Genomic DNA, 12,638 nt, shown 5'->3' with positions numbered 1-12,638 from the left:
TTTTTGCAGTGTAGTTATCCCAATAAATATATATTATTTTTTATACTTTATAATTTTTTTTTAATACAAAGTTATAATAAAAAGAAAATGAAATAAACTTTTAACTATTAAAAGGCTATTAATTAAAAAAGAAAATTTTATAAAAATGAATTTTAATTTAATAAGATATTTTTTATTTTTATATAAAAGATTAACTTTAAAAAAATAATCTGAAATAATCTAAATAAGGGATCACGTAAAAACTAAATTCTTCTAAAAAGATATTTTATATATGTTGATAATACATTACATGAAAAATTTAACTTTTGGTATTTTAGAATTCATATTAAAAATAAAAAAAGTCAACTTTATAATTTTATTTGTAAATAGTAGTATGTCTGGTATAATAATAAAAACATTAAAAAGGTTTTTTTCTTTTTAATTCTTTTTTTATTATAAAAAATAAAAAAATTATAAATATTTTAAATATAAAAAAAAAAAAATAACAGCATATGTTTGTAAAATTTATAATTTTTTTTTTTTTTTTTTGCTTAACCATATAATAAATTGTTTTTAAAAATATATATCATTAAAAAGTTAAAAAGATACATTCCAAAATATAAAGCTTGCTTATATATATTACAAATACTTTTGAGAAACAATTTTTTTATTTAATAATAAAAATTAAATTATTTTTAAAAAAATTTTCAAAATATATTTTAATATATCTGCCAATAAAACTGTATATGATGAAAAAAATGTTGAGAAAAATTATTTTAGAAACTACATATATATAATATATATTTATTTTGAATATTTTTTTTATTTCACATAGTTTAAAAATATTAAATTTATCTAAATGGATTTATTTTTTAAATAAAAAATTGGTTTTATGTAATAAATATTATTGTACTAATGTTTATAAAAAGAGAATAAGTTATAAAAAGATATTTACAAAAAATTTATCTATTATAGATTTTTTTTCTTAAAACATTCAATAAAGCATACGAATATATATTTTGAGAATCTTATATATCATTTTAAAGAATTCTATGTTTTAAATGAAAGAATATTGCAGTCAATATATACACAAATTTTAATATTACAATATCTTATTAGAAATTTTTAATTAAAGTTATAAATTTTAATGATGTAGAAAATTAAAAGTTTAATTACTTTTTATAATACTTCATATGGAATTATATGTATAACTTCCATTCCTTTTATGTATTTATTTTTTATTTTTTATTTCATATTAGGAATTCTAATTTTTTTTTTTTTCTTTTGTTTCTACATTTGTATTAATTTTATGAGAAAATGCAAATAAACTTAGCAAATATTAATTCAAATGACACAAAAAAAGAAAGGGTAAATATACACAGTCATATTAAAGGGCTTGGTGTGAATACAAATATATATATGCATGAAAATGAGGTTAATTTAAGTGATGAAAAATATTCAATGTTTTTTGACAATACGTGTGGTTTAATAGGACAGTATAAGGCTAGAGAAGCATCTTTATTTCTTGTTGATTTAATTAAACAAAAAAAATTAGCAGGGAAATGTATTTTATTGGCTGGACCTAGTGGAAGTGGAAAAAGTGCGTTAGCAATAGGAATTAGTAGAGAAATAAATAAAAAAATGCCATTTGTATTCTTATCAGGATCAGAAGTGTATAGTAATGAAATAAAAAAGACTGAAGTCATACTTGAAGCCTTCAGAAAAAGCATACACATAAAAATAAAAGAAGAAAAATTGGTATATGAAGGTGAAGTAGTAGATATGGTTGTTGAGGAAAATGAATGTTTATATTCATTAAATAAAGCAAAACAAATTAATGCAATTATTATTACATTAAAAACAGCAAAAGGATCAAAAACACTAAGATTAGCACCTAAAATACATGAACAAATAGTAAGAGAAAAAATAAAAATAGGAGATGTTATTTACATTGAAACTAATACAGGACATGTAAAACGATTAGGAAGATGTAATGCTTATTCCAAGGAATTTGATATTGAATTTGATGAATATGTTTCTTTACCTAAAGGAGAAGTTCATAAAAAAAAAGAAGTGGTTCAACAAATTTCTTTACATGATATTGATTTAGCAAATGCAAATCCAACTGTTGGAGAGGATTTAGCATCTGTTTTAAATTCTTATTTGCGTCCTAAAAAAACTGAAATAACAGAAAAATTAAGAGTGGAAATTAATAAGACGGTAAATAAATTTTTAGAAATGGGTTTAGCTGAAATTATTCCAGGTGTTTTATATATAGATGAAGCACATATGTTAGATATTGAATGCTTTTCTTACTTAAATAGGGCAATTGAATCTCCCCTAGCACCTATAGTTATTATGGCGACTAATAGAGGAATATGTACAGTTAAAGGGACAGATAATATTGAACCACATGGAATACCTGTAGATTTATTAGATAGATTAATTATTATAAAAACTTTTCCTTATACATTAAAAGAAATAGTTCAAATATTAGCCTTACGTGCACATACTGAAAAAATAAATATTAGTGAGGAAGGAATGAACTATTTAGCTAAAATTGGTATTCAGTCTTCTTTACGTTTTGCTATGTTATTACTAGAGCCATCCAGAATATTAGCTAGTCTTGAAGGAAAATCAATTATTGATATAAAACATATTGAGCAAGCTGATGAGTTGTTTATGGATGCTAAAACTTCTGCGCACAGGGTTGCTGAACAGTCAAATAAATTTGTTAATTAATTTATATTCCATAACATTTTTTAAAGTAATTTTTTTTTTTTATTATTATTATTTTCATTTTCTTATGTGTCTATTTTTTTTCATATATATTTCATATACATTTTTTTAATAGAATACTAATTTAATTTTTTTTTTTTTACATATACATATATGTTTCTTTTTTTTATTTTTGTTATAACTTTTAAAGTATTTTTTGTGCTCATCATTTTTTTATTTCTTTTTTTTTTTATATTAGTTGTCTAATATAGCTTTAATTTTATTTAAAATTAAAAAAAAAAAATTTTTTTAATATATTTTAAAATTTATAAAATTATTCTTTTTATTTACCTTATTTAATTTTAATTTTTTCAATCTTTTAATCTTGTATAAAATAAATCTTTTTTTTTTTTAAATAAATTATTTTAAAATATAAGCATTAAAAAAAAAATATTGTTGAAATTAATGTATTTAAATAAAGTAAATTTAGACAATATATAGAAAGAGAACTTATCCAAAAGCTTAAAATTTTTAGTTAAAAAAAGAGTTATCATAAATTATGTACATTAGATATAACAAAATCAACATAATATTAACCATTTAAAATAATAAGTGTTTCTATATTAAAAAAAAAATTATAGTATAGTCATAATATTGCTAGAGGTATATCTTATAATATTGAAATATAATTTTTATTATCATGACTTTATTTAAAAAAAAAAAGATGTATATGAAAAATTAATTAAAATTTTAAAAAAGGAAAAATCTTAGATAAAAAATATTATTATAACAGTATAATAGTTTTAATTGAGATTTAGATAAATATGTAGTCATATAAATGTGTGTTTATCAAAATACTAAAAAATACTATAAAATTATAAATTTTAATCAGTTTTTTTTTTATGTCTTAATTGTATTTTTTATCAAAAATAAATGTTATTATGAAAATTATTTTGTTGAAGAGTATGTAAATTAGATGGAGCAATTAAAAGTAAACTATTTTTTTATTCTAGGTATAAAATATTTTTTGTTGAAATTTTTATATTTCTTATTTATGTTTTTAACTTCTTTATTTTTCATATAATTTAAAAATGTTGAAATATTTAAAATTGAGAAGAAAAACTTTAAAAAAGCATAGAAAAAATGAAAAAAAATATCATTAGAAGAAAAATCAAAAAGAAACATAGTTAAAAATAGAGTTTAATAGTGAACAAAAAAAAAAAAAAAAGAAATTAGTACAACAAAAAAAAATATTATTTTCTAAAAAAATGCCGAAAGATTTTCAAAATTAAAAAGAATATTTTTTTAAAAACATAAAAATAAGGTTAACAAATAGTTAAAAATGGATTAAAATAATGAAAAATTTTATGTAAGAGACAATGATATTCTTTAAAATTTATTTTACCAAATATGTACTACTTTAAATGATAATATTGATGCAACCAAAAAAAATCCTGATGAAAGAAATCCGAAAAGAGAACCAAAAATATATTTAGCGCAACTTTTAGTTCCAACATTACAATGAGGTCTTGTGTGAAAATGAGACATTATAATAAAAGTCATTAAGCAAGCAACAAACATGCATCCTGTACTTACTCCATAAGAAAAGACAAAATCTCTTGAATTTTTCGTATTCGGTATTAAAAAGGCAAATAAAGTATAAAGTAAAAAAAAAACTCCTAAAAATACAAAGCATCCAGTTAATCCATTAAATTCATAAAATAACCCTGATACTACAAATAAAAGAATTGAAGCTATTATTCCAAATATGCAAGCAGCTATATCTGTATGTATTGCCATTTTTTCTTTTTTTTAAATTTTCTATATGATCACAGTTTTAAAAAAATCCTCTAAGTGAAATTTCAGTTGTTTAAATAAGTTTTATGCTGTTTTTAATTTTTCATAAAATTGTAAAAATTACTTTTTTCTTTTTTTTTTTTTTATGATGACAAAATCATTCCAATAAAAAAATAGATGTTATTTAATTGAAAAAAAAAAAAAAAGGAGTAAAAAACTTTTATTCTCTTATAAAATCTAACAATTAAATAGAGGAATTTATTTTTAAAAAGAGGCATAAAAATCATTAAAAGTTAGTATATAGTTTTATTTTTTTTTATTAACTAGATTAAAAAAGATGAATTTACAGCCGTGAAATTAAAAAGTTTTTTTGAAGAACTAGAATAAAAAAAAGATAAATTTATGGCTGTAAAATTAAAAAAAAAAATTTTATGAACTAGAATAAAAATAAAGGGATGTATACAATTGTAAAATTAAATCTTTTTTCTTTTTTCTATGAGCTCGAATAAAAAGAAGATATGTCTATTAATGCAAAATTTAATTTTTTTTTTTTTAAAGATGTATCAACAATAATGTTTTTTTTTTGTAGGCTTACGCTTATGTAAATTATTATTCGTGAAATACAAAACAAAAAAACTTTCATTTTTTTATTAAATAAACATTATAATAATTTAACATCTCAAAAAGAAAAATTTATATATTTTGCAACTTTTTTTTGGAAAATAATATTTTTTTTTTTATAAAATTTTTAATAAGAAGGAATTTATTATATGAACAGATCATGTTTTTTTTTGCTCTTTTTTTTAGAAAACAATTAAAATTTAAGCTTATTACAAAAAAAAAAAAAAAAAAAGAAATATATGCATAAAGCACTTAACAACATAAGTAGGATTACTCTTAAAAAAAAAAAAAGAAATAAAAAAATGGTGTAATTAAATATATTTTGTTTTAAATTAAAAGGAAAAAAATCTTAAATTATTTAATAAAGTTGTAGTTTTAAATATATTATTATTATTAAAAAAAATATTGCCTTTAGACTTACATAAAGCATTTTACACATATAAATATATATACTAAATATGTAAAAAAAAAAAAAAAAAATAAAGCAATAAAGGAAATAAAATACAATATATAAATTTATATATATATAATGTAATATAATAATATGATATAAAATGTAAGCAATACTACATTCATGTTTTTTTTCACTATTATAATTATTTCTTTTTTTACATATCTTTTTAATAAATTGTTCTAAAGAAATAATTTTCCATTAAAACTTTAGAATGATTGTTATATAACATAGGATTGGATAATTAATTTACAAAGTTCTATGAGAAAACAATGTTAAAGGAAAGTAAAATAGTGAAATACAATTTTTATCTTTTGTTAAATTCTTTTAGTATTTTTTATAGAAAAATAAAAAAAGTAAAATGTTAGTATTAAAGTTACATTTAAATTTGATATATAAAATTAAAAATTAAATCAATACTATAATTAAAATTTAAAAATAAAAAATATGTTAAAAGAAACAAATAATAAAAAGTATAAATACAAAAAGAAAGTATTATATATTATATACATATATATTAAATTCATAATAATTAAACATGACTATATATTTTTCTTTAAACATAAATAAATATAAACGAGAGGTTTCTCATTTAATTAAAAAAAAGGAAAGAAAAAAAAAAAAAATAGAAATATTATATTTGCTCCTAGCCAATGGTTATGTTCTATCTTGAAAATTTTCTTATCTTCTACCTTAGAAGAAAAATTGTGAATTACCTTTGTATTTAGTAAGCTCCTTCTTTGTCACACATAAATTTAAAGTGATCACTAAATAAAATATATTTATGATGTATATATTAATATAATTTCAAAGGTTATAGCACAAAAAAAAAAAAAAAAATAAAATAAAATAATTTTATAAAATATATATATTATAAACATTTTTTTTAAATTTAATTACCCCATAAATTTATTCATAATAGTTTGCATCTGTATATTGACTCTAGCGAATTCCATATTCTTTAAAGAAAAAAAAAAAAAAAAAATATTAAATGAAAAAAAGACAATACGAGAAAAAATATAGAGAATAATTCTTATATATGCATTAACATAGAAAAAAATTTGATGTAGTATTTAGTATAAAATTTATAAAAAAAAATTTATAATAATAAAGAGAAATATGAAGAAACATATATTAAACAGTTATATTAAATCATATATATATATATTTTTTCCTCATTAATTTATAATTCATACTGAAGTTAAAGCGTATTGTTGAGTTGCAATGGATGCTTCTACATCTTCTGAAGTTAAATTAAATTCCTCTTCTACTTTTGCACTGACTATTGATTGAATTACTAAAAAAATATATATATATAAAAAGATGAAAAGAGATAAAAATGTAAATTAAATGGAAATAGAATATTTACAAATGATAAATAAATTTTAATTAATAAAAAAAAAAATTCAATTCATGCTTATGTTATTTACCTAGTGCTATTAATTTTGGATCTAATTCATTTTTATTTGGAATTTTCTTAAATTCTGGATCAATTTTGTATAATTCATTTAACATAAAATGATGTATTTCAATTATTTTATCAACACTCAATGTGGGTGCATCAGACATGTTAGCATAATAACTAAAAAAGAAAAAATAAAATTATTAATGTTTTTATTAATATATAATTCTAATGAAAATATAAAAAATATACATAATATATATATTTTGATTTTTCATTACTTTTCTTGGGATGTCATGAGTTTTGAGACTGTTTCTTTTACTTCTAAAATAATAATAAATATATAATTTATTTATACACATTATCTTTCATTATTGTATAAAAGAAATTAAAATAAAATAAAAAAGGAAAAAAAGAATAAACGAGAAGAAAAAATGAACTAAAAATATACTATTTTATTTACCCGGATCAAAATGATAGCTTTCAACAACTTTATCAAATTCTGGCATTTCGATTTGATATTTTCCTAATGGATCTATTGTATTGTATGTTTTTGCAATGTTATAAACAGCCATAAAACTAAGAAAAATAAAAAAACAATTTGTTATTAAAAAATCAAATATAAGTAAATAAATAAATATATATATATATTCTTACTCATAGTTGTTGTTTTTAGCAACTACTATAAGATCTTTTACAATATTCTTCATATCTGATTGTAATTTTAGCATTTCATTTAATAATTGAAGTAAATCCTCTCTTGTCATCTATAAATGTTATTATTGTTTCAATTTATATTTTGATATAATTACATATATAAAATTATTTTTAATTTTATTTTCTATCATATATATATACATATTTATATAAACATATTCATTTTATTATTTACCGAATCTCCCTTTATTATTTTATTGGAATCTTTTGTTATTTTGTTGTCTTTTTTTTTTTTTTCATTTTTTTCGTCATCCTTTTCTTCGTGATTATCTTCATCTCTCATTAGCATATAAGTTAAAGCAACAACAGCTGCTGCTCCACCTTTAATATTTTATATATATATATATATAAATTAAAAAAAATAATAATAAAATAAACTAAAAATAATAATGTCATATTTTTTCTTTTTTTTTTCTTTAAATTTGACATATATTTAATTTACATTTATATTTTAAAAAATGAAAACATATATTTTTATATTCATATGTAATATTAAAGTAATTAAATTTCAAAAAATAGAAAATGAAAAAAATTAAGAAAAACTCTATTAAAAAATTCTATATTTATTACTACCTGCTAAACTTAATGCCTTTTTCCAGTTCATTTTTTTTACAATAATTTAAGAATTTAAGAAAAATTTATCTTTTTATATTCTTTTCTATAGCATATAGATTAAATTAAAATAAATTTATAAGTATTTCTGTTTTTTTTTTTTTATTTTTTGGTCCTTTATAATATTAACTTTATAAATAAATTAATTTGCTAATTAAAAATAAATTTACTATAAAATTTATAAGAAAAAACGTTTAATTTTTATAAATTTAATTTTTTCTTTTTGTTTTTTTTTAATAAATTTTATTATAATATTAGTAGTTAAAGTAATTCTTTTTAAAAATATATAAATACAATTAAAAATTAAAAAAAAATTATTTATATTTATGTCATTATTTTTTTTTTTTGAAATAAAAATTTCTGTTTAAAAAAAAAAAATTTATATAGAATAACATGAATTTAAAAAAAAAAAAAAAATAGCAATAATTTAATATGAAAAAAAAAAAAATTATTGATATATTTATATATACAACTATGTAAAAAAAAAATATATTTAACAAATACTTAAGGTAATAAAAAATACATTAAAAAGAATATAAAGAGAAAATATAAATGATGCCAATAAAAAAAAAAATAATTATATAAATTAAATTAGATAAAATAAAATGGGATATAACGAAATGTAATAGAATAAAATAAAAATTAAGTTTAATATTCATTAATAAATAAATAAAAAAAAAAAAAGAATATAATGAAATATTAATAAATATATTCCTATATATAATAAAAACGTATCATTTTATTATTTTTATAGATAAATATGAACATACAGTTTTTGCTACATAATTTTTCAGTTTTTTTATAAAATTCTAAAGAAAAAAATAAAGACTAAAAAATTTTTATTCTTCTTAAATTATATATATAACAATTTTTTTTATTATGTTTTCTTAAAAAAAAATATTTTTAATATAGTGATATACACATAAATGAACATATAAGTAGAAAAGAAAAGTTTAATTACATTTTTTATTTATTCTAATAAAATATATATGTAAAATATTAATATAGGCATAAAAAAATAAATATGTTAAAAGCAAAAGATTAGAAATTAATCTTCAAAAAAAAATTGTTTATAAAAATAAAATAATTAAGAAGATAAATTAAAAATAAGTATATTAAATTTTTCATACATTAAAATGAAGAAAGAAGATTATTATGTAAAAAATTAAAAAAAAAAAACTAAATTATAAAGGTATTAGAATATATATATAATATTTATACAAAAAAATTGAACAAAAAAATATGTATATAAATAAATGCATATGTGTTTAAAAGAAAAGTTTATTTTAAACTATCCCTTTATAACTGCTATTGGTTTTAAACGAAAGCATTTATTTGATATTCCTGCATCATGACAAGTTTGAACAACTTCTGAAACATTTTTATATGATTCTGGTGCTTCTTCCATTATTAATTTAGGAGAAGCTACCCTTATTGATATATTTTCTTCTTTTAATTTATTTAAAACGTCTACATAACTTAGTGTATTTCTACTTTTGTTTCTACTTAAAGCCCTACCAGCACCATGACAAGTTGAGCCAAAGGTTGCTTGCATTGCTTTTTCTGTTCCTGTTAATACATAAGAATATGTACCCATTGTCCCCCCTATTAATATTGGTTGACCACAATATTGATAATCTAAAGGTACTAATGGATGAAATGGAGGAAAAGCTCTTGTAGAACCTTTTCTATGAACCAACAGGTTTTGTATTTTCCCATCAATAAAATGTTCTTCAATTTTTGCTATGTTATGAGAAACATCATATATCACATGCATATCTAAATCATCTGGTGATTGATTAAACATTTTTGAAAAAGTTTGCCTTGCTAAAAAAGTCATAGCAGATCTATTTATCCATGCAAAATTACATGCGGCTCCCATAGCTTTTAAATAATTTTGTCCCTCTTTTGAATAAATTGGTGTGCAAGCTAATTGCTTATCAATTACATTTATTTTATATTTGTTCATACTTTTTTCCATTTCTATTAACGCATCAGTGGCTATTTGATGTCCTAATCCCCTACTACCAGAGTGAATCATGACACAAACTTGATTTTTTTTTTCAATACCCATTAACTTAGCACTTTTCTTGTCATAAATTTCGTCTACTATTTGAATTTCTGCATAATGATTTCCTGCTCCTAATGTTCCCATTTGTGTTATTCCTCTTTTTTTTGCTCTAACGGATACATAATTGCTATCAGCATATAAACTTCTTCCATTGTCTTCACAATTTAATTTATCTTCAATCCAGGAATATCCTTCTTTAACACACCAATCCATACCCAAACATAAAGCATCATCTAAATTATCTTGGTTACATAAAATAAATCCCTGGGATCCAACCCCTACAGGTATATGATTAAATAGTGATTGAGTTAATTCTTCTTGTTTTGGCTTTATATCATCATAAAACAAGTTAGTTCTTATTAAGCGGACACCACAATTAATATCAAACCCTACCCCTCCTGGAGATACTATTGATTTTTCTTTATTCATATCAAAAGCTGCTACGTTTCCAATAGAAAAACCATAACCGGCATGAACATCAGGTAAAGCAATTGATGCTTTTACTATTCCTGGTAATGTAGAAACATTAGCTATTTGTATTACTGCAGGTAAAAAAGTAGAACTTTTATTTAATTCATATGTTTTTATTTCATCATCTATTAATAATTTTAATCTTTCATTTACATAGATGTGACCTTCCACGTTCATGTTCTGAACTAACCCTTTATTTATTTTATATAAATTTCTTTCTTTAGTTTTTTCAATATAACTAATTACGTTGTCACCTCTTTTTTGTGACCTCATTTTCTAAAAATAAAAAATGTATATATGTGTACACAAGATACTAAAATTAAAACATATACATGCATTAAAATATGATTATGTATGTATATATGTATATATTAAAATATATAATAAAATTAATCTGTATATTATTAATTTAATATTCAACTACATTAAATTGTAAAATCAGAATACATTTATATCATTTTAAAATATATAATATTTTTTCATTATATTATACATTCATAAATATATATTTTTTTGTAAAAAAAAAAAAAAACAATATATAATATTCCTTTATAAATAATTAAATTATATATATATATATGTGTTTAGTTTTACAATTTATTTCCGATCTTTTACCTTCTATATAATTCATATGGCATATATTAATTGATATTTATTGTATTTTATTAATTTTGAAAATATTATTCTATTTTTATTAATCCTAATTTTTTTTTAATACTTTTTAAACTTTCCAAATTAATTTATTTGTTTTAATCATATTATTCTTTTTTTCCTATCAATTTCAATTAAATTTATTTTTTTTAATATAAAATTTTTTTTTTTTTCTCTTAATATTATAATTTCATTTTACTTATATTATTTCTCTTTTTTTATTTTTTTAATTTAATAACAATTAAATATTTTCTATTATAAATTTTTTATTTTTATTTTTAATATATATATATATAAATGCTATTAAAATATTTAGATGTAAATTTACATTAAAAAAAAATTGATTATTCCTTTAGAATGTAAGATTTTATAAGATAAAATATCTGAAAGAAGTAAAATTCAATTATTATTAAATACGTATCTGTTAAATAATGTAAGTTTCATTTATATATTGTTCTAAATTTTCATATGCACACTAGGTTTATTATATTTTTTTTTTATAAAATTATCATGTATAAATTATGTTTGTAACTTTGTTAATTTTAAGAGTACAATTTTTTAGTATTATAAATTCTCACGAATTTTTTTTTATATTATTACAATTTATAGAAGCGTAGAGTTGAAAAGGGTTCTTTTAAATAAGATAATAGATTTTATTTTCTATTCCTAAAACATATATAGAGAACTTACTAATTTTTGAATATTATTTTACTTAATACTATAAAATGTTGCATGTTACATAAATCCATTTTGTTTTATAAATTCAAATATGTTTTGTAAATGCTCAAATGTTTAAGACTTTTTAGTTATTTGTATTTTTTTATCAAAAAGATTATTTCAGGTATGAATTTAAATTTTTAAATGTAAACTTGTATATTTAAGATTCGTTAATTCTTTTTTTTGAAAGTGTAATATACTTAATTTTTTTTATTATCTATTCTATTCATTGAACGCAGGAAAAAATATTGTTAGAACATAGAAAATGAGAAGAAATTGTTGATTTATTCTTTTTTTTTCAGTAAATTTATGTCAAAATTTTAATTCTATGTAGAATTAGTTTTAAACTATTACGATATATAAAGATAATATGTATAGATTTAAATACAACAGAAAAATAAAATAAAATAAAACAAAATTTATAATTTATT

General features: G+C 18.5%; 4 protein-coding genes across 4 annotated transcripts; 1 reads left to right on the top strand and 3 right to left on the bottom strand.

Moving 5' to 3' along the window:
- Window positions 1–1,296: 1,296 nt before the first annotated feature.
- RUVB2 (RuvB-like helicase 2, putative) lies at window positions 1,297–2,721 on the top strand (the record flags this gene model as incomplete). The annotated part of the gene is made up of 1 exon (XM_028676454.1): window positions 1,297–2,721. One exon carries the CDS (start codon window positions 1,297–1,299, stop codon window positions 2,719–2,721), a length of 1,425 nt encoding a protein of 474 aa, XP_028532941.1.
- Window positions 2,722–4,098: 1,377 nt separating this feature from the next.
- On the bottom strand, window positions 4,099–4,497 carry PRELSG_0903100 (conserved Plasmodium protein, unknown function; the record flags this gene model as incomplete). The annotated part of the gene is made up of 1 exon (XM_028676453.1): window positions 4,099–4,497. One exon carries the CDS (start codon window positions 4,495–4,497, stop codon window positions 4,099–4,101), a length of 399 nt encoding a protein of 132 aa, XP_028532940.1.
- A 1,793-nt stretch (window positions 4,498–6,290) lies between these two features.
- PRELSG_0903000 (conserved Plasmodium protein, unknown function) lies at window positions 6,291–8,289 on the bottom strand (the record flags this gene model as incomplete). Its single annotated transcript, XM_028676452.1, has 9 exons — window positions 6,291–6,333; window positions 6,467–6,525; window positions 6,763–6,863; window positions 6,997–7,148; window positions 7,250–7,292; window positions 7,432–7,547; window positions 7,626–7,735; window positions 7,861–8,006; window positions 8,259–8,289. 9 exons carry the CDS (start codon window positions 8,287–8,289, stop codon window positions 6,291–6,293), a joined length of 801 nt encoding a protein of 266 aa, XP_028532939.1.
- A 1,299-nt stretch (window positions 8,290–9,588) lies between these two features.
- Window positions 9,589–11,112, bottom strand: RTCB (tRNA-splicing ligase RtcB, putative; the record flags this gene model as incomplete). Its single annotated transcript, XM_028676451.1, has 1 exon — window positions 9,589–11,112. The coding sequence occupies one exon, from the start codon at window positions 11,110–11,112 to the stop codon at window positions 9,589–9,591; it is 1,524 nt and encodes a 507-aa protein (XP_028532938.1).
- Between the last annotated feature and the right edge of the window lie 1,526 nt (window positions 11,113–12,638).

The sequence above is a fragment of the Plasmodium relictum genome, assembly GCF_900005765.1.
Source record: "Plasmodium relictum strain SGS1 genome assembly, chromosome: 9".
Lineage (NCBI taxonomy): Eukaryota > Apicomplexa > Aconoidasida > Haemosporida > Plasmodiidae > Plasmodium > Plasmodium relictum.
Note: the sequence above shows the minus strand (reverse complement) of the source record. Positions and strands in the feature narration are given on the sequence as shown.